Genomic DNA, 23,623 nt, shown 5'->3' with positions numbered 1-23,623 from the left:
GTTCTTGGCAACAAGAACCTACTGTATAGCCAGGGAACTATATTCAGTATCTTATAATAAACTATAATGGAAAAGAATCTGAAAAAAAATTCTTTCTACCAAGATCCATGAAGAATAGGACAAAGTAAGCCCTGGAATGGTGCCTGTAGCCTAGTAAGGACTCAATGCATAGATGGACTATAAACAGGAGAAAGAAGTTGAGTGAAGAAGAAAAGAAAGGAACGAAGGAAGGGCGGAGGTAATTTGGCCATGCTCTGTTTTTCAAGGTAAGCAAGTTGTCCAGGAAGATGGTGGGTGGAAACCATAAAAATGAAGGGTAAGCCATAACTAGAGCAATAAATTTTATGAAATGTTAATTGGGTTAACTCTCAGAACTCTTCCTTTCATTATTCTGTTTAACAGCAAACACTAAAAAATTAATCGGAAAATTCCATCTGGCCAACAATTTTAATTTATGAAATTCCTTTTGCTTCTGAAAATTAAAAGCAATCCTCTGAGTGAATTGAGCATTCTAAGAGAGCCCCAAACAAAAACTCTACAGTGTTGCTTCCTTTTATATTGTAACATCTTTGAGTCACTTACAATCTATAAATAAATTTGCATTTTACAGGAATGGCTCTACAAAATGCAGCCCCATGCTGGAATTCAGTACACAAGGCTACTTTTTAAAGCGTTTTGGTTTTTAAAAATTAATTATAGGCCCTAGATAACACAGCAGTTATAACTTGGCTTACTACAAGTTTTATGTTGCTTAACAAGTCTTTAAAACAATTCTTACACCTGTGCTTTAAGTGCACATCAATGTTACTTGAAGACTCCATTGCGTGTGGCTGCCCTGTTCTACAGCAGGAAAAATGGGATCACTAATATTCTGAAATCAGCAATTAATATTGTTTACCTTTAAATATATATATTTGGTGCTCCTGTTTTTAGATCTCTTTGGTTTCCCTGTCTGACACCAAAATGAATCTTTGAAACAGAAGCCCTTGCCTTAAAAACATACAAGAGAAAAGCAAGGAAAATTTTGAGGCAGTGTTCATCTTGGCAGAAAGGCATGTTCAAATGAAATTCTCTGAAAAAAATAACATTATGAAATAATGAAAACTTTTGACCTAAATATATTTTTCCAATTGAACTTGTTAGTTGATTCTATATCAGGGATAACAGAGAAGAGTTCTTGACATAGAGGAGAGTTCTTGACATAGAGGAGAGTTAGGTGAAACCACATGCCTGGGAAATATTATAGCCTTTTTCTTATGTCAAAAGGCATAGACAGTATGACATAGAAGTTGTAGTATTTGGAAATTTTAGGCCTCAGAAAGTAAATGTTAACTGCTCTTTCAAGAGTATGGGATTTAAAAGTATAGAAAGTGAGGTGATTATTTCTGCCACTATCTTAATTAACAAAGATTAAATGACTAAGTCTTTTCTGGGCTTTGCTCTAGAAGAACAATCTTTGAGGATTTTCTCCTAAGAAGTCCTTTGGAGAGGAGCAGACATTAGCCATAGTCACCAGAGACAGGACAGGACCTCGGATATGTGACTCCTGTAACAGAAACAAATCGATTTCCCATAATTTGGCCTGTCTTGACACATCACATTTCAGACAGAGGGAAGATTACTACTTCCAAGCTTGTTTCTTGCCAATGGAAAATAAATGGCAGCATTTTTTGAAAGAAGAAAGCATAAACACAACATTTGATTCAATGGTGCCATAGAAATCCAACAAAAAATACGTACTCAATTTTACTTTTCAACTCCATGGACAACAGCTACTAACTTACACAGTGAGAAGCACAGTTCATGTGCTCTATTACACAATAGAACCGATGCAAAGGGATATTATCACTTTGAAATAAGTGACACAAAAGATGATTTTTTGGAGACACTAGTCTGCCATCTTCTTGGTCTGCCGGCTTTCCGAATAAAGTCGTATTCCTTGCCTCAAAAAAAAAAAAAAAGAAAAGAAAAGAAATAAGTAACACCTTAGATCTCCGTTGGGCAAAGAGAACAGAAGGCCGTAAGGATAAGTCTAGTTGGAGTTTCCAGAAAGAGATAATAAACAATGTAGGCCAACAGCAAAATATTGTTGGTCTTCCTTGGGGAAGTGAGCTACTATTCCAGTAAACGGAATTGCTTTAAGAGAGGTTGTTATACAGCCACTAATTTCCTCTTGCCATAGATCCCAAGAGAAAGGCCCCGGGCACCTAAAATGGCTGCTGGTCTAGAGAACTAAGCAAGACGAATTATTTTCTTTCCTAAACTCAAGATTCTTCATTTTGACATCTGCTCTGGACACTAAACTCTGAGAGACTGTGCAGTGTCAAACCAACCCTCATAAATTGTGAGAAGATTTCATAAGATTGTGTGAGTTTCAGTGTGTCAAGTAGAAGGTAATGAATTTATTTAATAAATCTATATAAAATTTTAAAAATCATGGGCTCTGAATCACGGCAAAATGTTTCCCAGAGATACGTTACCAACGTACTATGGCAGCCAAAATAAAGATAACAGCTTTAGAGAATGAACACAGAGAGAATATTAGGCTAGATGGGCCCTTGTTATTTGCTAGGGTGGCATTTTTACATAATCTTACTTTCCCTTGTCTTTTGAAAAACACAGTAACCAGTCCTATTCTTAACATCATTTCTTTTCATTACTACTACATGAGAAAGGGGTGAAAATGCCTTTTAGCAGGAAAGCTGGTCTAAGTGTAGAATCAACATCAACTTGAAATCATTTTCGAGTCAAGCTATCAAATCTTATTCTTTGATAAGAATAGAATCTAGAGTCGGACTCCAAGGAGACATGAATAATGTCCGTGCTGGTCTTTCCCTTCCTAATTAGAATTCATGAATTGCTGGGAATTTTTTTGCTGTCTCTCTCTTTGCATTTATCTCAGTAGTTGTATCATTTGGGTGCTAATGTATTTGAATTAAGCTGCTTGATTTTAATTCAATCTGGCACCTCTTCGTGGAGTACTAAATTTCCCCTCAACAGCCATACGTTGAACTGTGGGGAGCCCTTAAGGCTCTGCTGCCAACAAGATTTCAGCCTTTATTGCTTTGTGCAGCCCATCCATTCTTGGTTCAAGGGCAGCCTAGATACAGAGATCCCAGTTCAGATACTCACAGGTAATGACACCGATTACCTGGCAGGATGTGCAAGATGATCCTATCTGTTCTTTTCTGTAGCACCCTGGTGGACTCTGATATATCTTCCCTTCAATTATCAAGTAGGGGTTCACCCAATGAGGGAAAAGTGTCATCAAAGCTTATGCGTCTTGGGCTTCCCTGGTGGCACAGTGGTTGAGAGTCCGCCTGCCGATGCAGGGGACACGGGTTCGTGCCCCGGTCCAGGAAGATCCCACATGCTGCGGAGCGGCTGGGCCCGTGAGCCATGGCTGCTGAGCCTGCGCGTCCGGAGCCTGTGCTCCGCAACGGGAGAGGCCACAACAGTGAGAGGCCCGTGTACCACAAAAAAAAAAAAAAAAAAGCTTATGCATCTTGGTGTCATAGTTCTGTACCATTGTACTCCTCATAATCTTTAGACTTAAAATCAAGAGAACCATCTGACATCCAAAAACATCATGTTTTGAAACCTAAAATCCTCTGATCATTATCTGTGCAAGATCCCGAAAAAAGACACCGCTTAGGGGTGTGTGTGTGTGTGTGTGTGTGTGTGTACAAACTCTGTAACTTTAAAGGCCAAATACCTGATTCCAAAACACAAAAGAAAGAGCTTCTTAGTGCATAGCAGAGATCTGACCACATAGCTTCCAGGCACACAGAATTGAACATGTTCTACTGCCAGTACTTGCAACTCAGGAGCATTTTCTTTCAAGGAAGCTGAGTCAGGAGGATGTGGAAAGGTGGAGCTTCCACACATAATTCCTGACTGCTTCCAGGATTAGTCAGATTTCTAGAAAAGCAAAAGCCTGGGAAAACAGCAAGCCATCCCTTGAAACCATATAGAAGAAGAAAGGGTGTGGAGAGATGACAGTTCATGGACCAGGCAAGCCTCACGGCAGCGATACACTAGCCCCATCTTCCCCAGACAGCACCTCATCTCTACAAAGACATTGGACAGGGTGTTCTAGTTCCCTGCTTTGGAAGGAAGAAAAAGTTAATAGATTTCTTTGCCTCAGAGCAATCTTCCATAAAAAGTAATTGTTCCCTCCACATCAGTATTTTACCAGAATAAAGACTTAATTGTAAAATAAAAGAAAATGAATCTTGTTCTCCTGATTGCCCAGTATGCATGTGGTCCCAACCCTTTTTCTTCCCCTAATGACACTCAACTGGGTCCTACAAGGTGGTTTTTCTAAAAAGGAACTTTATGCTTTCAGAATGCTTTTTCAAAAACAGGCTCTCCTCTAGTGCCAATGTTCTTCCTACCTGAAAATGATGCTGTCAGTTTTTGTCATCTGTACATCATCTGAAGTGGACTTTTTTCTTTTTTTTTAGAGAATTTATCCTGACCTTCCTTCCTCCCTCCCCACACGATGTAACATTCAAGGCAGCAGGCTAGCTGCTGTGGCCATAGAACAGATAGAAACTAACAGTTGCACAGAGGAACTAAACTCACAACTGTGTTAAAAAATACTAAGATAGCCCTGTACATCCAGCTCTGTTAGACTGCGAGGGACATTATGTTTATTAGTCTGCTAGGTGTCGTTAAAGTGCCGCCTTTGTTTCCACAAAGCAAAAGTCATTCATCAAATAGGTTAGTTAACACAATTTTCAGATTCAAAATTGTATACAAATCGATTTTGAGATATACTGCCAGGATACATTATTAAAATGAGGAGTGGAAACGACCTCCTTTTAGTTTTACTTGAAATTTTAATGTTTCCATTAAAACTGTTTATTTCATTTTAAAAACTGGAAACTTAGAGCCACTTGTGTCATTCCCTCACATTGTACTCGTGATACTGAAGAAGTTATAAGTCCTAGAATACCGTGTTTCCACACATCATTTTGCCCATCTCAAACCAGTGAAAGGATGAGAAAGAAAGTGATTACAATTAAACACCACTTAGATTTGGGGGGAAAATTATTTGTATTAAGAAATCAATGTGTTTATACAGATACCTGGGGATTTAGAGTCAAACACAGAGGTAAGCCAGTCTGTTCCAACTCTGATATTCAAAGACCCTCTGAAGAATACTAAACAAAACCAAGCATGTTATTTTAGGTATACTTCCTAACTACTGCCGTTTATAAGTAACAACTCGAAATTCTGTCCTGGCTTCCATACCTTTTTAGGAACCTGTTCTAAATGTATTTGTCCTGTGTCAATTATGTGAATAAAATAAGAGCTGAGAGACTCTCCCTAAGAAAATGTTTTTGCTAGGAACCCTGTCCTGCCACTTTCTGAGCTTCTTGAAAATGAAAATCTCTTGTGTCTTCCAGATGACAGCCACCTTTTCGGTGAAACCAAAATAACTCTCTCAGCTAGAGAGCTGTCAGTAAGAATTCTGATAGATATCAGAGTTGGCATGCAGGAGGAAGGCAAGAGAAACGGTTCCGTGGTAGGGGGTTTGGTGGGAGCCCCTGACTAGGCAGGAGAGAAAACAATGCACCCCTAGACACTAGACCAAGTACGAGGAGACCAATGGGCATTTCCAGAAATGACAGATAATCTTGGGGGAGAAGGGAGACATTAGGTCCTGCAGGATTTTTAAAGGACTACGTCATATGCGTCAAGCTGGAAGGTGTCCATTTGTTAAAGAAATCAAATACACTTCCATGCATAGGATTTTCTCTCCCTCTAGTGGTGGGGTGGGATATGCTGTTACTACATGATACTACCTCATAAACAAAGATGAGTTTCCATTATAGCACATTTTGCCCATAAACAAGGATTTTCATGAGGTGTGCTGCTCTCTCTTACAGTGATTTCCAAACACCCTCAAACCCTTCATGCTAGGTAGTGAATTGCCTCCTAAGTAGGCTGGTTATCAGTGGGAAGGTAGCAAGGATCTCCTTGTCCTTTTGGCTAAAGAATGCCCATGCTCACTTCCAAGATACAGGATGCTCCTCTCCCCTGTAGTCCCGATCAACAGGTTATTGATCAATAACTGCAAATCTATCAGTGTGAAATATATAAAGTATGCAGCTTTTCCCCCTGCTCCATACCATATGCAGTTAGGCATCAATGATGCTTATTTGACTTCTCTTGTATGTCGCCAAGGCAACCAAAGTCATATTTCCCTGCAAACCAGTTTCTTTTCTAGTTTCCTTATCTCAGTGAATAACTTCATCGGCTATTCAGCTGTACAAGCCAGAAATTCAGGAGTTACTTGACCCCCACCTGGTCTTCCACCATCATATCCAATCCATCACCAAGTCCTTCAATCTCACCTCCTTAATCTATCTCACCTTAATCTATCTCACAGAGGTCGATTTCTCTCTGCCTCAACCACCACACTATTTCATCATCTCCTTCCTACACAACTAGTACTCCAAAGGGCATCCACTCATCCCTTGTCAAATGCATTCTTCACACTGCGCTACTTCATTCAACAAATATTTTTGAGGGGCCTACTCTGTATTCTGGTAGTACTGTGTTGAATAAGGCAGACCAATTCCCCATTCTCAAGGAGCTAGTGGAGACAGGATATAGACATTAGATAGTCATAAGCACTACGCGGAGTTGTAAAATAGGGTGATCTAATAGAGAATGGTTGAATGGCTATTCTAAATTGTGTGTTCAAATACAAGAAATCAGTGGGGGTTTCAAGAGGGGATCAGTTTTGAAGCAGGAAAACAGAAGTCCACTGGGATGATGGTAGCTGCTATCAAGACTTCCTCGTAGGTAAGGAAAGTGTTTCAAATACTGGCCAGGATCAAAAAGAATCAGTTAAAATGTTCCTGAAGTTTCAATCTAGGTCTGTTTGTCTCCAAGCACCTCTGCTGAAATATAGTCCTTATTATCTATGTGAAAGCATCCCATTTTCGTTAACTTTTCGGTACGTCTCGTCTACCAGTAACGTAAGCTCCATGAGCAGAACGGCCATAACTGCCTTGCTCATTGCTGAATCCCCAGTGCCTAAGAACTGTGTCTGGTATATAGTTGGCATGCAAATAGGTATTTGTTGCATTAATGCACAAATTGGTGTGTGAAGTGTAAACGGAAACAAAAAATTTACTGAGTGGGTTTGGGGTTCACGAAGCCTTCGCGGAGATGTCAAGGTCATTTACTTCAGCTCGAAAGGTTAACTGGGCTATAAAATCCTGGCCAGGTTTCTCCGCTTTGGATCTCTGGCACCACCTGCTCGCTCTCAAACTCACACACGTGCTCACGGCTACAAAGCTCTCCAGCTCCCCGCTAGGAGGAGTCACACCTTCCGACACAGAATCCCTCCCACCCTCTCCCCTATTTCTCATTCTCTCCTCTCCCCTCCCCTCCCGGTTCCGGAAGCCTTCGAGTCGCAGTGCCCCCTGGGAACAGTAGTCTTCCGGTCCGAGCCTAGAGCGGTTTAGCCCTTTCCAGAACTACGCTTCCCAGAGAGCCTTGCGGCAGAGGGAGGCCGTATCACCTGACCAGGACTCTGGAGAGGTAATGGCGACGCCTATCCTGCGCTGGTGCTGTCCTGGAAGGCGTTGGGTTTTCGCCGGGATTGGCAGCGTTTCTCGCCACGGAAGAGGGGTTCCAACTGGGTCCACGTCCAGCGGGAAGAGGGGACAGAGCTCAGTGGCTCAGCAGCCCCTCATCACGGCCCAGAAACCGAGGAAAGGGTATATTATTTCGTACCATTACTCCCCGCTTAAGCGTGAGGTGGAATTGCGGGACTGGAGAGATAATGGCCACTACAGCCCAGCCTTCAATCTAGACGTTTTGGTGGGCGGGAGGTGCTGGGCTATAAGTTGCAGCGCTGAAACCTAAATGAAAGCACGAAACTGGCCCTCTATCAGCCCCGTCCCCACACGTAAACCGCTGTCTTCAGGTAGACAGGCATATTTGGGTAATTTGCGAGTGTAAAGTAGCACGTGTTTTCCTGACTCGAAAGCTGCACAGACAGAAGAGTGGATTCAGTTACCTTAACTAATAGCACCAGTAGCGGGGTCGGTGACAGTAGAAGATGAATCTTATTTACCTGACATTTATTTAGAGCTATTACGAGTCAGCAGTGTTGTAAATTATTAGTCAGAAAACACCACCTATCTGTGGTGTCTAGACCTAGGAGAATGCAGCCAATGACAAGAGATCTTCCCTCTGGTTATGTAGAAAGTGTTGTTTATTTTGCGTAATATCCACTGAACAGCTGTTTATATTTCACTATATGAGACCTAAATAGTTTATTTTTAAGTACAGAAACATAAGGCATGTGTCTAATATTCAGTTTTTCTTTTGAGATAGTTAGGTTGCCATTATTTTTCCTTTTCTGTTGGAGGAACAGAGGGAAAATGTCCAGAAACACTGTTTCTATTCCTTTCATAAATTAGGTTGTCTCACTGTGAGTGGAAAGTATATTTTTCTCTCATGTAATGAAACTGCAAAAATACATTGAATAAGGTTTTAGTGAATGCAAATTTCTGATAAGTTCTTCGTTTAATTCCTCTCAGTTACAGGTTGTGCTTCCCAACTTGAAAAAGAAGGAATTCATCAGTACTACAGATGTAGAACTTCATGTGTTGAAATGACTGAAACAAAACCAAATACATGTAAACTAAATACATGTAAACAAAAATTTCGATAATATAGAAAATTGCTTCGGGGAAGAGCAGGATAGGAACAGGCAGACTGTGGAGAGAGTAGGTGTACACCAGGTGATCTGCAGATTGCCCAGGATACATGGGTTTAATAATAACCCATGGAATAAGCACACTTATAAGAACCTGGAGAGACCTCTGTATGGAATGTTCATACAGACCCAATAGAGTAGGAGTGGCCAGATAAGAGATTATTGTAGCATTTAGGTTGCATTATTGCAGCTTCTTAGGTTTGGTAGCAATCAAGTACGAAACAAGCAAAGGAACCTGACACTAGATCTTTGGAATTTAAAGTGATCTGGGGAACCAGAAAAAAAAAAAAAAGCCACTTGCAATGGTTTAATGTTTCCCTTTGCACAAAATTCCCAGGAAGGGTGTCATTTAGTGGTGATCTATTATATCTTTGTCACTCTGGTTACTTTACTTGCAAACCATTGTTAGAAAATGAATTCCAAACATGACTGAGAATTTCCCTTCCTTTTTAATAATGAGATGTGCAACTATTTACCATTATTTCTCTAGTAAAATCCTGATGTTTATGTTAATTCTAAAAACGTTCACAAGATCAGCTTTCTTCATTTGCTAACTGACTAATTGACAAAGCACAGTTAATTTAGAAAATGCTGCTTTTCATTAGTCAGCCAAACGGTCACCACCTGATACCCATTTCTAAATTGTTTTCAGATGCCAAATTGTTCTTTTCTGTTACCTTCTTGTTTGCACAGTGAACTCTCCTTATGCCATGTTGTAAATGAATTTTGCTTTGCCGGCCTTGTAGGTGTTCATTTTGCATTGCTTTTGATTTAGTCACCAGTACAGTATGACACATTTTTTAAAGTAGGATATAAAATTTTAATAAGTTAAAAACACAAATAGAAAATTAACATTTGTGGTTTCAGCTCTTAGAAATTCATGCATGGTGACGGATCTAAGAACTTCTTAACCATTTTGTCTTCCTATTTAGTGAACGTGAATGGGCAGCTGTGGTAGGTTTGGAGATTCATGCCCAGATTGCCTCCAACTCCAAACTCTTCTCTGGATCTCAAGTCGACTTTGCAGCACCTCCCAATTCTTTGGTATCTTTTTTTGATGCATCTCTGCCTGGAACTTTGCCGGTAAGGTTTTTATTGTATGCTGTTTTCATTACACAATGTTCATGTTTTATCGAACGTAACTCTTAGGAAATACTTGTTTAGGGAGCTTTGCATGAAGTGGGTTGGACTAAATGTTTTCCAAAGACTCATCTCTGTAGTTCTGTTTCTAAGTCTAAACGTCATCCGTTTGTTCGTGTATTCATCTCACACACAATTTAGATTGTTTACTCAGTATCAGGCTGTCCAGTCTGTGCTATGAACTGAAACAGAAAGATGAGCGACAAACCGTGCCTTTGAGGAGTTCAGAGACTAGCTGGGGAGATGTGTCTTATGCACAGAGTACTGTGTCACTGCTCCTGTGGAGGTCATATGTGGAGTATGGTTTTGGAACCCCACGCAGGGACTTACCGAATTCAGTAAGAGAAGGACTGTTGTGAGAAATTGGGGAAGAGATAGGGTTGGCTAAGGAGGGGTTGTTGGAAGAGCAACAACCTTCTGAGCTAGCTGAGAAGGCAGGCGGGAGTCAGGCAGATGCATGGAGGAGGGAGAGGCGGGGGAGTCTCGTCAAAGGAAACAGCATATGTCACGTGATATTACGGTGTAAGGTCAATAATGATTGTGGTTTTAGAAAATTAAGAACTGGTCAGTAATGGAGAAAAAAGTCAACCAGTATGCTTTGAGTGAACTACTCATTTATCTATTCATTCTCACTGAAACTGGCAATGACTGGGTCCAGTGTACTAACTCATCAGCAAGATTTTTCGCATATATTTTCACGTAGGTGGATGGAATTTTGAAGGAAAGGATGGAAAGAACAATGTGAATATTTGGGCTAATACATGACTCATAGTCTGTCCGGGACACATAGTATCAACTGGGTGTGGGGTTTCCTGCCCTCCTTGCAGGGAATGTGTAAGTGGTGGTGATGCGGGCAGGGAGAGGTTTCCTGGGTGAGTTCCACACTTTCTAACATTTAAATACAAGTGAAAACTGGTTGAACTGCGCACTGGCAGGTGTGCAGAGGCAGAGGTTTTCTTTTCCCAGAGTCACTGCCATGGAAGGTCATGAGCAGTGCCTCCAAAGTACCTGCTGCACCCAACGTTTTGGTTATACTAGGGCAGTGTCTCTGTCTTGGAACTTTTTCCTTACTTGTGCTTTTTGTCATGGAGGACTCCTATTCCTGTAAACCATGCCTAGGGTCACCTTTGACTTGCTGTTGGGTCTTTCTGGGAGAAGACAAGTATAGGAGTGTCTGTCCCTTCCCTCCTCCCTCCCTCTGCCCTAGAGTATCTGTTGATGGAGAGATTGTTTTTATTTGAGAAGAGACAATTTTCCAGTTATAAATGTACGAATTCTTTTTGGGGCAGAGACTCAGCTATAGTAGAAATAAAGTAATCTCTATTTAGACAAGTGAATGGAAAGCAATTCATCACAACACCTCTTCTTTCTTCCTTCTGAGCTCAAAACATTTTTTTTCCACATGGTGGTTGGTTCATTATCAAGAGACTAGACACAACTGCTGAGTTCTTTCTAGGTTTCTCCAGCTGGGAATATAGTATCTAGCAAGGTATTTATTATAGTTCACATTGAAAACATCTATTTGCAGATAGACATGTTTTCTATAGATAGGCTGTTTACTTGTGGCTAACTGTGGTCAAATATTAGAGACAATTCAAAATAACTAAATGTCAACATGCTTTGAAGACATCTTGTTAGGCCCCCAAAGAAGATACTTGCCCAGTGATAGGCATATCAACATGACAGTGAAGTCGTTTGGGACATTGGCACATTGAGAGCTTGGCTTACATTCACTAAATGACAATCAAAAGCTAGAAATCCAGTTTTGCTCGAGCTGGATTTTGTTTTTCCTCTTTGGAGCCTACCACACTCATTGTTTGAGCAGCCTAATGGGTTATTCTTGCAACAGAGCTAATCTGCCTCTTTTTCAGAAATGTTTCTGTCTTTAAAAGACCTATGTTAGTGTGTGACCTAAATTATACCATAACTACCAGAATAAAATGTTGTCATTCCCACAGCCTTTCAAAACCCAGTGATGTACCTAGATAGAGATTTTAAATATGCTGAAACATTTAGACAGTTGGCCTTCTCTAAGCCTGTGGAGATGGTGTATTGATGCTCTGATATTCTGACTACGCATTTGGTTATTTTTATGCAAAAAATGGTGACCGTTTGTTAGATACACTGTTAAGAAGATAGAAATAGGCAACCAAAAGAACTTAGGTTATAGTGTCAAGTCTTTTTCTGTAGACCAGATTCATTTGCTCTGCTGGCCCATTAAAGAGAAAATATGATAAAGTGTGTCTTTCTGTAAGTATTTGATTCTCCCCCTCTCTTGATTGTGTCTTTATTCATTCGCTCAACTGACATTTATTGGATGCCTCCCATGCACTAGCCATCGTAGAAGTTCTAATGATACAGGTTTGAAGAAGGTAAAAGATCGCTGTGGGTCTTGTCTTCACGGAGCTTGGACAATTAAGTGGGCAATTGCAGTACTTTTCAATGAACATGCTGGTAGTGGAAATACAGTGTGCTCTAGGAGGGGCGTTCAACACAGATATAGGGAATTTGCAAAGTTTGGCCAAATAAAAGTGAATAGGATGCACAAAGACCAGAAGAAAAACAGGGCATGGCTTGCTCTAGGAACTGAAAGAAGTTCCGCGCGTTGTAGCACAGAACTGGAATATGGTGTGGCAAGAGGTGAGACCGGCGTAGAAAGCATAGTCTGTACCATACAAGCCCTGCTAAGGAGTGTGCATCCCATTGCAAAGAGGTAAGAAGATGTAAGGAGAGTACCAGGTCAGAGACTCGAAGGGACGGCATATTTTGAGGGGTGAATACACAGTATTACTGAGATTCAAGTAAGGTGAGGACCAGGCAGTGGTCATTGGATCTGTTAAGGGGGATATTTACAGGAAGCGTTTCCGCGATGGGGTTAGAAGGGAGGTGGCAGAAGGTCGAAGAACTTGGGGATGTTGAGGTAGAGATGAGAGAGTGTGGGCAACTATTTCAAGAAGTTTGGCTTGGAAGGAAAAGAGAATGCAGTAGAGAATTCCCTGACAGTCCAGTGATTAGGACTCCGCGCTCTCACTGCCAAAGGCCTGGGTTCAATCCCTGGTGAGGGAACTAAGATCCCGCATGCTGCAGGGCGTGGCCAAAAAATAATAAAGAGAGTCGGTTTAAAAAAAAAAAGCCTAATTTTCCTTAATGTTGGAGAAACTTGAGATTGTTTCAATGCTGATGAGTTATAGTCAACAGTAAGGTATCGTCCACTTAAAAATATGTTAAGGGCTTCCCTGGTGGCGCTGTGGTTGAGAGTCCGCCTGCCGGGTTGGTGCCCTGGTCCAGGAGGATCCCACATGCTGTGGAGTGGCTGGGCCCGTGGGCCATGGCTGCTGAGCCTGTGCGTCCGGAGCCTGTGCTCCGCAACGGGAGAGGCCACACGGTGAGAGGCCTGTGTACCACAAAAAAAATAATAATAATAAAATAAAAATAAGATTTAAAATAATTTTAATGCTGATGAGAAGGAGCCAATGAGGGGACAATTAAAGAGGCTTTTGATTAATGTGGCAACTTGAATGTATACATGTTAATCTGTCCTTCTCCTCCTACCCCAAAGAAACCCCACTGAAATGACAGTGAAAGAATTCAAAGTTATAAACCTATGAGAGAATGGGAGAGTAGACCAACGTGCATGAGACGGTAGATGGAGGAGGGCCTGACTTGGCAGAACGAAGTTAAGTGTAACCCAGGAAAGGGACAGAAAGCCTTCAGAAAGAGACACTAGTCAGAAATGAGATGGTGTGCCCTATGCAATCCCGGAAAGGGTCCGGATGTGAGATCAACAGGTATTGTGGAGGGCCAGAGGGAGGTGAAGACAAAGGGATTAATTCGGAGTCTGGATACAGAGCAGTTAGACCTGAGGTCCTCTCCTGTCCCTCGGTAGCTGCCCTACCTTCATAGGAATCTATAGTTTGGGGAGAAATTCAGCTTGTGACACACTCCCCCTAGAGACCCCAGGCAGAGCAAGAGGTACTGGTGTCAGACAGCATCTGTACTCTGAACCCCAGGGCCTGCCTGATCATTTCCCTGCCCCGTTTGAGGAGCTCAAGTGAACTGGTATGGCCATCTCTTCTCTTTCCCACCTCCCCCAAGCAGGAACCCATAGGAACCTGACAGAACTTGACATTTAGGGGGATCTCAATTTAAAAAGCTACCTGGCCACCTCATTGATTGTCCTAGAATGAAGGCCACCAATCAGCAAGCCCTGGATATTTACATAGAATGCTTAATCAGCATTGTAGTACCTTACTTTAAAATATAAATAGACTGGGAGTTCCCTGGTGGTGCAGTGGTTGAGAATCCACCTGCCAATGCAGGGGACACGGGTTTGATCCCTGATAAGCAACTAAGCCTGTGCGCCACAACTACTGAGCCTGCGTTCTAGAGCCCGTGAGCCACAGATACTGAAGCCCATGCACATAGAGCCCATGCTCCACAGCAAGAGAAGCCACCACAATGAGAAGCCCACACACCGCAACGAAGAGTAGCTCATGCTCACTGCAACTAGAGAAAGCCGGCGTGCAGCAATGAAGGCCCAATGCAGCCAAAAATAAATAAATAAAAAGTAAATACCTTTCTTAAAAAAAAAAAAGATCATTTCAAGAGGTAAATTTTAAAAATATATGTGTGTGTGTATGTGTGTGTGTGTGTGTTTATATATATATATATATGTGTGTGTGTGTGTGTATATGTGTATAAATTGACAGCCAAATATCACCAGACATTTGAAGAAATTCTCCAATGTAGTGGACAGAGCCCAAAATAAAAAGAAAACAAAAAAATAAGAGGCAACAGATAATGCACAGGGTAAAAGAATTCTTTAAAAATTAAAAGCTTTTATAAATATCCTTAGAAAGGTAAGAGAAGGTAGCTGCATCCTTGAAACAAGAACAGGATACCACCATTTAAAAATAAACAATCAGGGCTTCCCTGGTGGTGCAGTGGTTGAGAGTCCGCCTGCCGATGCAGGGGACACGGGTTCATGCCCCGGTCTGGGAAGACCCCACATGCCGCAGAGCGGCTGGGCCCGTGAGCCATGGCCACTGAGCCTGCGCGTCCGGAGCCTGTGCTCCGCAACAGGAGAGGCCACAACAGTGAGAGGCCCGTGTACCACAAAAAAAATAAATAAAAATAAAAATAAACAATCAGGGACTTCCCTGGTGGTCCAGTGGTAAAGACTGCCTTGCAGTGCAGGGGACGCGGGTTTGATCCCTGGTCAGGGAACTAAGATCCCACATGCTGCGGGGCAACTAAGTGCGCATGCCTCAATTACTGAGCTCGTGAGCCTCAACTAGAGCCCACGTGCCACGAACTACAGCACCTACGTGCCCTGGAGCCTGCACACCACAACTAGAGAAGAGAAAACCCACATGCCACAATGAAGAGCCTGCATGCCGCAACAAAAGATCCCACTTGCCTCAACAAAGACGAGCCTGACTACACATCATTACAGCTACACTTGAATCTCAGAACGTCAGGGTGCCCTCCCGCTCTATTTTTCTAGGTTAAAGTTATGATTGAAAAGTAATTGGCATATGAAATGTTTTTATCTCACCTGAGATGTATAGAGTAGTATTTTTTTCTGGGGATCACTCTTACCTCTTTTAATCTTGACGGCGTTACCCGGCCTACTTTCTGGTTGCCATCACTCAGGAGAGGAGACCAGGGTGGGCCTGGGCAAGGACTCAGACCCTGAATGCCTTGGGAACCATGACTTTGATTATTTTGCTCTTATGAAACAGCTATATGATTTTTTTTGTACTAATATGAAGGTTTTCCTCAGAATTCTTTTCCATCCTAGAGAGAAGCCAGCCCCAGAACAGTGAATAGTGTAGTGTTGTTGTGAGATTTCCCCTATAGTTCTTCTCTCCATGGACTTGAACCAAGCACTGCTGCCACATTGGCCTTTAAAGCACAGGCTCATGTGGGGCCTCCCCAGAGGGTCTCATCACTTGGGGGAAGAGTTTGTATATTTTTTCGGTTGGCTTTTCTTTACCAGTTTCTGGCTTTTATTCTCAATATATTTTTGCTAAACTTGTTTCACAAATTAAAAAAAAAAACAAAGATCCCATGTGCCACAACTTAAGACCTGACCCGACGCAGATAGAAATAAATTAAATAAATAAATAAATGATAAATCTTTTTTAAAAAATTAAAAAATAAACAATCAGAACAAAAGCTCTTAGAAATTAAAATTAGGTTGGAAAAAAAAATCCAGAAGAGTCAGAAGATAAAATCAAGAAAATCTTCCAGAAAGTGTAACACACACGCAATCAGACAATCGGGGAAAAAATAAGAAAATTAGAGAATCAATCCAGGATGTCCAACCTCTGATTAATAGGAGTTCCAGAAGAGAGAAGATAGGAAGTAGACAAGAGGAAACTATCAAACGAATGACACAGATTAATTTCCCAGAACTGAAGGACATGCGCCTGCAAGTCAGAATGGCCTGCCAGTGACCCAGTGCAAGGAATAAAAATAGCCTCCCATGCAGAGCTGTCATCATCAAGTGTAGAATTGGAACACCAGGGATAAAGATAAGATACTAGAACTTACAGAGAAGGAAAGTCCCATGCAAAGGACTGGGAATCAGAAAGGCATCAGACTTCTCAAAGCAGCACTTAAAGCTAGAAGATAATGGAATAGTGCCTTTAAAAATCGTAGGAAAGGGCTTCCCTGGTGGCGCAGTGGTTGAGAGTCCGCCTGCTGATGCAGGGGACACGGGTTCATGCCCTGGTCCTGAAGGATCCCGCATGCCGCGGAGCGGCTGGGCCGGTGAGCCATGGCTGCTGAGCCTGCGCGTCCGGCAACGGGAGAGGCTACAACAGCGAGAGGCCCGCGTAACGCAAAACAAAAAAAACAAACAAAAAATCGTAGGAAAAATAAAAATCATCCTAACCTAGAATTCTGTATCCAGCACTATAAATCAAGTGTAGCAGTAGAATAATGGTATTTCAGACAGGCAGGTTCTCAAAAAATTGTCCTTCCATTAAACGGGAACCTGCTGAAGTCATGGAGAGGCTTCAGATTGCCGGCTGTGTAGCAGTGGGAGAGGAGGAGATGGCTCCAGAACAGAGAGGTTTCAAGAAAAAAAGGGAGGTGGGGAGGGAAGAGCAGGTATCTAATGCTTGTGTAAATAAGAGATTTTACATAGAAACTGGAGTCTTTATTTTATTGAAGTATAGTTGATTTACAATGTTGCGTTAGTTTCTACTGTATAGCAAAGTGACTCAGTTATACATATGTACATTCTTTTTCATATTCTTTTTCATTATGGTTTTTCGCAAGATATTGAATATAGTTCCCTGTGCTGTCCCATAGGACCTTGTTTATCCATTCTATATATATTAGTTTGCCTCTGCTAACCCCAAACTCCCAGTCCATCCCTCCCCCACCACGCCCCTCCTTGGCAGCCACAAGTCTGTTCTCTGTGTCTGTGAGTCTGAGAAACCAGAGTCTTTGAGAATAATGAGGAATAGGCAGTAAGAAAATAAAGCAAATGATAAAATGAAAGACCTGCTGACTTCAGGAAGAAACAAAATGTTCAAGAAAGGACATGTAATCGGTGTGTACTTTACAGCTCAGCGGAGAGACATATTTACATAATAATAGAAACACCAACCACTCATGTAAAAAAAAAACTGTGATATAATTGGGATATTGGCAAGTAAAAGAACTAAATTCTTATCGACCATAATCAGAAGTCATGTCCTAAATTGATAAAGTAAGAAAAAAGTAATGTAGGAATATGCGTTAGGAATACTTTTGGCCACAGATTAAGGGGAGCCTCTTTTTCCTTTTCAGGCCCTAAGTTGATTGATTGGTTTTGGTTTTTTAATTGGCTGTTATTATTTCTTTTAGCATTTTATTTTTTTAATAAGATAATGAGTGAAAGATTTAGAGCTCCCAAGAGACAAATTATTAGGCAAAAGGTTTTTCAACAAAACTTTTTAAAAAGTTTTTATATAAAGATAATATTAAGTAATAGATATCACCTCTGCTGGTTTCTCAGCCATCTGTTGGTGAAATTTCTCTCTTTTTTGTTCCCAAAGTTCGAAAAGTGACAGCATCCCACCTCTTCCCCCACCTGTAACTCCCACCCTTACCCTACTCTTAGGAGGAAAGCCTCATCCACATTCTAGATCCTTCATAGCCAAGTTCAGGCATGTGGCAGGAGTCCCTGCTTCCCCATGGGTGGAATGACTTACCTACCTACCAACCTGACTTTTCCACTTTGATGTCATTCAGGTCATCATGGGCTTGCACTTAGGGGCGGCTTATGTTGTTCTTGAATAGAAATGTGATAAAGTAACAAGCACGGGTAAATTCTATGGGACAGAATAAAACATAAAAGTATTGCAAAATATCTCACCTTGTAACTGATATACATTATCTCTTGGGAATGGCATGGGCCTAGTCTGGTGGCTCCATATTCCAAAAACAAGAACATTGGGTCCTTGGGACAGTTTGTCAAGTCTGTCTTTTCCCCAGATTAAGGAAGGATTGTTACGTGGCAAATGGCCAATAGCCTTGGCCAGAAAGTGATGGATTTTCCAAAGGTCCCCTGGCACAGCATATTGTTTAAAAATAGGAAGGTAAATACCAGACATGACAGCTCAAAGATCTGAAGGTGGTTCAGGACTAGCGGCGGACGGTGGCGGGAACTGCTGCTTTTCGTTGTGAATTATTTCTGAATACGTGCCTCTAACATTTTGTTAAACAATCAAAAGTTAGGTTTAAAGGAGTGACATATAGGGGAGAGGAAATTATTGATAGAATCAGGTTCCTGAGAAATCAGGAGCTGTCCCTGGAGCACAGGGAGAAAGACAGCTCTCCCACTGGAACCTCAGGGAAGGGGTGCCCCTCCACCCACAGCTAAAGGCAACTTTTGGGGTTGGGCTGTGGAAGGTTGAGGAGGCCCCCATCAGATTTTTCCTTCTCTAGCAAACACTGTTTCTTGCATCTCACACTCCTCCTCCTGGGTGCTCTTTCCTGCCTCTGTTAGTGTGTTTTGAGTTCTGGGTCTGGGTGATCCACTCTCTCAGCTTTTCTGGCCTCCAGTCCCTTCTGTTTCTCCCTGGCTCTTGAATGACAATATAGAATCCCAAGCTGACAGTTCTGTCCCCTCAGCGCTTGGAAGACATGATTCCGTTGTCCTCAGACGTCTGTTACTGCCGACAAGAATCCTGTATCCTTTGTAGGAAATCTGTGTTTCCTCTCTGATAGCTTTGACCAGGATATGTCCAGGTATGGATTTGTTTCTATTTATCCTGCTCAGTACTCAGTGGGATATCTCCACGTAAAGACTCGCCCCTGGACTGTGGCGGCACCTCTGGAAGGAATTCATGGTGACTGTGTTAGGGCCCGTTGGGCTTTACTGAACAGACAGTTTCTCTGTCCATTTATTGGCCCCCAGCTGTCACACTGCTTGGATGGTGCCGCCCTTCAAGCCCACACCCACGCCAGGAGCAGGGCCAGGGACTCTAGGTGGGTGGCTTCCTCCATATCAGCTCCTCAGTTGGTGGCACAAGATTTTCTGGCTGGACCAGGATTTTGTGGCTCCCGGCTCCCTGCCCCCAGTGGAATGCCAGCCTTGACTTCTGTGCCACAGGTGCTTGAAATCGCCAGCAACTGGTGTCTCTTCAGTGTGGTTAACAATGCTGATGGTAGTAGAGTCAACTATCATTTACTGAGTGCTTTCTTTATGTGCGTGTGGTTATTTTAACCTCATAAACTTTATGAGGCAGCTCCTGTCATTATCCCAGTTAGAAAGTAAGTGGACAAGCTAGATTCAAACCCCATGGTCTGGCTTCCAAGTTCATGCTCTTAACCCCTTTGCTGTTCTGTCTCCTGCAGTTATACCCGTGGGTGATGTGGGCCCCAGGAGATTTCCTTTCTTTTGAGCTTGGCTGTGTGTATTTATACATTTATATGTGTATGTAAATGTCTGTGTGTGAAGACATAATACTTGTCCTCATCCCCCATGTCCCCCCCACCCCAGCATGTCTGCACCACCAGCTCTGTATCACTTAGGCTGCTGTCTTTACCGGTGGTTACAACCTCCCCTCTCCATTCTGATTAGTGACCCTTCTTCTGAATGTTTCTTAGGACTACAGGCACTTTATCTTCTTATTTTACCTTTAGTTTTATAATTATGTGGAATCCCATCATAAATCTTCAGACTGAAAAGGTTACTCAGCCTATTTTCCTGCTGGTAGGCAGGATTACAGCTAAACCAAGGACAACATTCTTTGTTTTTATTGGCAGGCATTCAGCTTCGCTCATTGCTTTGACCTAATAAGACCCCTAACTCTGATACAGAATCTCCCTTAATTTATTAAATCATTATTTGTCTGTAGAATTATAGACAGAATCTTAGGTTATTTGCTTCGAGTCAATTATTTCCTATTTATCAATGTCATTCCAACTCTCTACTTGTAATATTTTGTATGTGAGATGCGAAATGGGAAGAAAAATAGGAAAGGAAATATATTTGTTTGATAAAACGTCTTGAGATATACAAGTCTATTTGTTCATAATTTACAAATGTTTCCAGTAATGGCAAGATTTCAGCAAGGCATCAAGTCTGTTTGAAATTTATGCCTGTGCAGACCATCTCTCTCTCTCTCTCTCTCTCTCTCTCTCTCTCTCTCTCTCTCTCTCTCTCTCTCTCTCCCCCCCCTCCCCCCCCCCTCCTCAGTTTAACGCTCAGCCTCCAGTCTCTGTTCTACCATAACTGTTGGAAGTCTGATTTATATAGGTGCTATTATTTTGCAGGTATGTGTATATTACAAAACATGGATACCATCAACTGGTGTATATGTGGTAATGTTAATAGATGTATGTCCACATACTATACACACACACAGGCATTGACTGTTCAGCATTGACGCTGATCATATGTGCTATTTATTAGTGTCCAGTAGGTGAGATCTGGGGGTGAGAGAAAAGTGGAAAAGAGTGCTGCTTCCAAAGAAGAATGGGTGAAAGGAGATCTGACCTAATAAGCTACCAGTTCAGTGCCCCGGACACTGGATTTCTCCAGACCCCCCCCCCCCACTCCACTGAGAGAGCAGCCCTGACTCTGGGCAGCTCCCAGCTATACATTTTACCATGCAAATAGTAGCCATAATGAAATATTCTTTTAGAATCTTTTATCATTGTTTCATTCTGGGAAATTTTCTCTACATTTTCTTCCAGTTCACTAATTCTCTCTTTGTTATATGTGCTCTACTCTTTAACATACCCACTGAGTTATTTTTTGTTTTTTCACTGAGAGTATCTTTTTACAGAAATTCTGTTTTTCTCTTTTAAATCTCTCCTGTCTTTTTGAAAATACCTTGTTCCTTTTTCATGTATTCATTTCTTTGGCAACTTTAAATCTAAATATTTTAGAGCCTGTGTTCAGAAATTCTGTTACCTGAAGTTCTTGGGCTGTCTTGTTCTGCTTTTTGGTGTGTCTGCTGATTCTGGCAAATGGTAGATGATCTTCTTGTTGTATTTTGTATTTTGGATTATGAAGTCATGTTTGACAGAACTTTATTAGTGGGAATCTTCTGGCTGGGGTAAGAGCGAATCTCTCCAAAGAGCTTTTACTTTGGCTTTTGCCAGATACCCCAGGTCTAAGCCAGGCCATTTTTCATGTTTATCTTTTAGCTTGGGGGTTCCCTGACCACAGAGTTAGTAAATTAGAACCCCACGTTCGCCTGAGAGCAGGTTGTGGCAATCAATTCTTAGGGCAGACATTTTTGTTTTGTTTTAACCTAAGTCTGGGCTGAGACTTTACTACAATTGAAACTTTACAGGAGGGAACAGAGGGTGTGACCATGTAGCTGGGTCTGCAGCCCAGGCTGTGAAGGTGAGCGACTTAGACTCCGAATGGGACAGGAAAGGCATCTTTGTGTTTCTCTCAGGCGTCCTTTCCTCTGCCACCGAGATATCCTTCCCTTCTGATTGCAGCTGAGGCTGAGATCTGTACACCTCCCAGCTCATCCTATCTGTCCTCGTATCACAGACGCAGATCAAGTGATTGAGCTCTTTCCAAATTCCCTCTGGTTGTGCAAGGATGCACACTCTCACCCATTGCCTTTAAAGGTTATCACTTTCCAAAAGCAGTTTAGCCTAAATTAATTGTTCCCTTCACCTTTGTGTGGAAATGGTGATGCCATCTTGTTCCTCTCAAGGGACAACAAAAAGTAAGACAGTAGAATTGAGAGGGACAGTGGATTTTGGTGGAGGGAACCCACAAGGAAGCCAAGGGGTTGTTTTCCCCTCCACCCCAGCCTCAGGGAACCTGAGGGACCTTGTCTGGCCTTCTCCGCAGGTGACTCTCTGACGCGGCCACATGCTCCTTTCTGGGAAAGGAACGTCTCCAGGCAGCACACTCATCTCCCCAGAGATTCATTCCTGAGCAAGAAACCTTCAGTATTGGGCTTAGGGCTTTTCTCCCATTTCCACATCCCATTAGGCAGGTTTATTTTCCCCTCAGAATATGCCCTTGGATGAGACATTGAGTACAATAACACCAAGCCCTTGTTAGAGAAGATAGTGCTCTACTTAGAACTCCTAAGTGTTTAAAATGAATTTGGTACACCACTGCACCCACAAGTCTGTAATGCTAAAAAACGAGGTGGGAATGTGTAGAAAATAAACTAAAAACACATTACCAAAGGTGCCCAGGAGTACGAAAGCTTAGAGGTCTTTTGTTGATATAAATATATAGTAGTTTAAAAAATTACCTAACACTGTTCTGTGACATAGTTTTTGTCTCTGCCATTCAAGCAGCTCATACTGGCTTTGTTCTGGTGATTTACGCTAGAAGCCTATAATAAAAATGCAGCCTGAAATCATGCAGCTGGGTACCATTCATTTTTCTTCCACGGACCGTTCCAGAGCTTAAAAAGTTGCAGCAGACCTGTAAAAGCTCTGCACCCACAGGGCATGCACCCTCAGCCACGGCAGCTGGCGCTCTCAGGTTTCTTCTGCCCTGTGGAGTCACTGGTGATGCTGTTGGGGTTTCTGGATTGGTTTAATGAGTACTAGAAAAGAGTTTCCAGGAAGATGTTGTGCGGTTTTAGGGCATCAATAAAAATAATACTCCCTTCCCATCTTGAGTCAGAACCAATTGAGAAATCAGCATAGAATTAAGACAAATGGAGATGAACCTACCAGCTTCATTACTGATAACAGCTTGATTGAAAAATGTAACATGATATATCCAAATGGCTTCTAGTACTTTCTGCCTCAGTTGAACTCAGCTCCCCCAAAACCATAGGCCTTTCACTTGCAGAAGGCTTATCACATGGCCAGAGTAAACCAGAATATACCAGCTCGGGGGGCATGCTGATCAGAAAGAGCTGAGACGGGCTGTGTTCTGGTGATTTCTACTAGAGCCTGTAATAAAAATGCTGGGCCATAAGGAGCCGACCACTTGTGCTCAATTCCTTTTCCCAAAGTCACTCGTCAGAAAAGTCACTCCTCTTTGAGGACAAAAGAATATGGAATAGAGAGCAGAATCCAGCCACATGGAAACATGGGGGCAGGAGAATGGAGGATGCCCAGTTCTGCCTTCATTAGCCCAAGCCAGTTTTACTGTGTCTGCCTTGCATCTGGGAGTAGGTGTGAGATACTCTTTTGGGGTGGGTTCTGTGGAATTCTTTCCCCACACCACAGGTATTACACCTGTCTTCTGAGGCCATTGGGATAGACCTTTCTTACTTGACCATTTCCAGA

At 42.2% G+C, this 23,623-nt stretch overlaps 1 protein-coding gene across 3 annotated transcripts in view; it reads left to right on the top strand.

The window, feature by feature from the left end:
* The first annotated feature begins 7,517 nt into the window (after positions 1-7,517).
* Positions 7,518-23,623, top strand: part of GATB (glutamyl-tRNA amidotransferase subunit B) — a 77,908-nt gene continuing 61,802 nt past the window's right edge. For 2 of the 3 annotated variants that reach the window (XR_003795537.1, XM_029234821.1), the window contains exons 1-2: positions 7,518-7,742; positions 9,682-9,832. Coding sequence is in view for 2 of the 3 variants with exons in the window: in XM_029234821.1 (XP_029090654.1) it covers positions 7,567-7,742; positions 9,682-9,832 (327 nt within the window). In the remaining variant the exon portion in view is untranslated. The remainder of the gene's footprint in view (positions 7,743-9,681; positions 9,833-23,623) is intronic. The other variant, XM_029234822.1, reaches the window with a different exon arrangement.

The sequence above is a fragment of the Monodon monoceros genome, unplaced genomic scaffold, assembly GCF_005190385.1.
Source record: "Monodon monoceros isolate NGI ecotype Baffin Bay Population unplaced genomic scaffold, NGI_Narwhal_1 Super_Scaffold_20, whole genome shotgun sequence".
NCBI classification, from domain to species: Eukaryota; Metazoa; Chordata; class Mammalia; order Artiodactyla; family Monodontidae; genus Monodon; species Monodon monoceros.
Note: the sequence above shows the minus strand (reverse complement) of the source record. Positions and strands in the feature narration are given on the sequence as shown.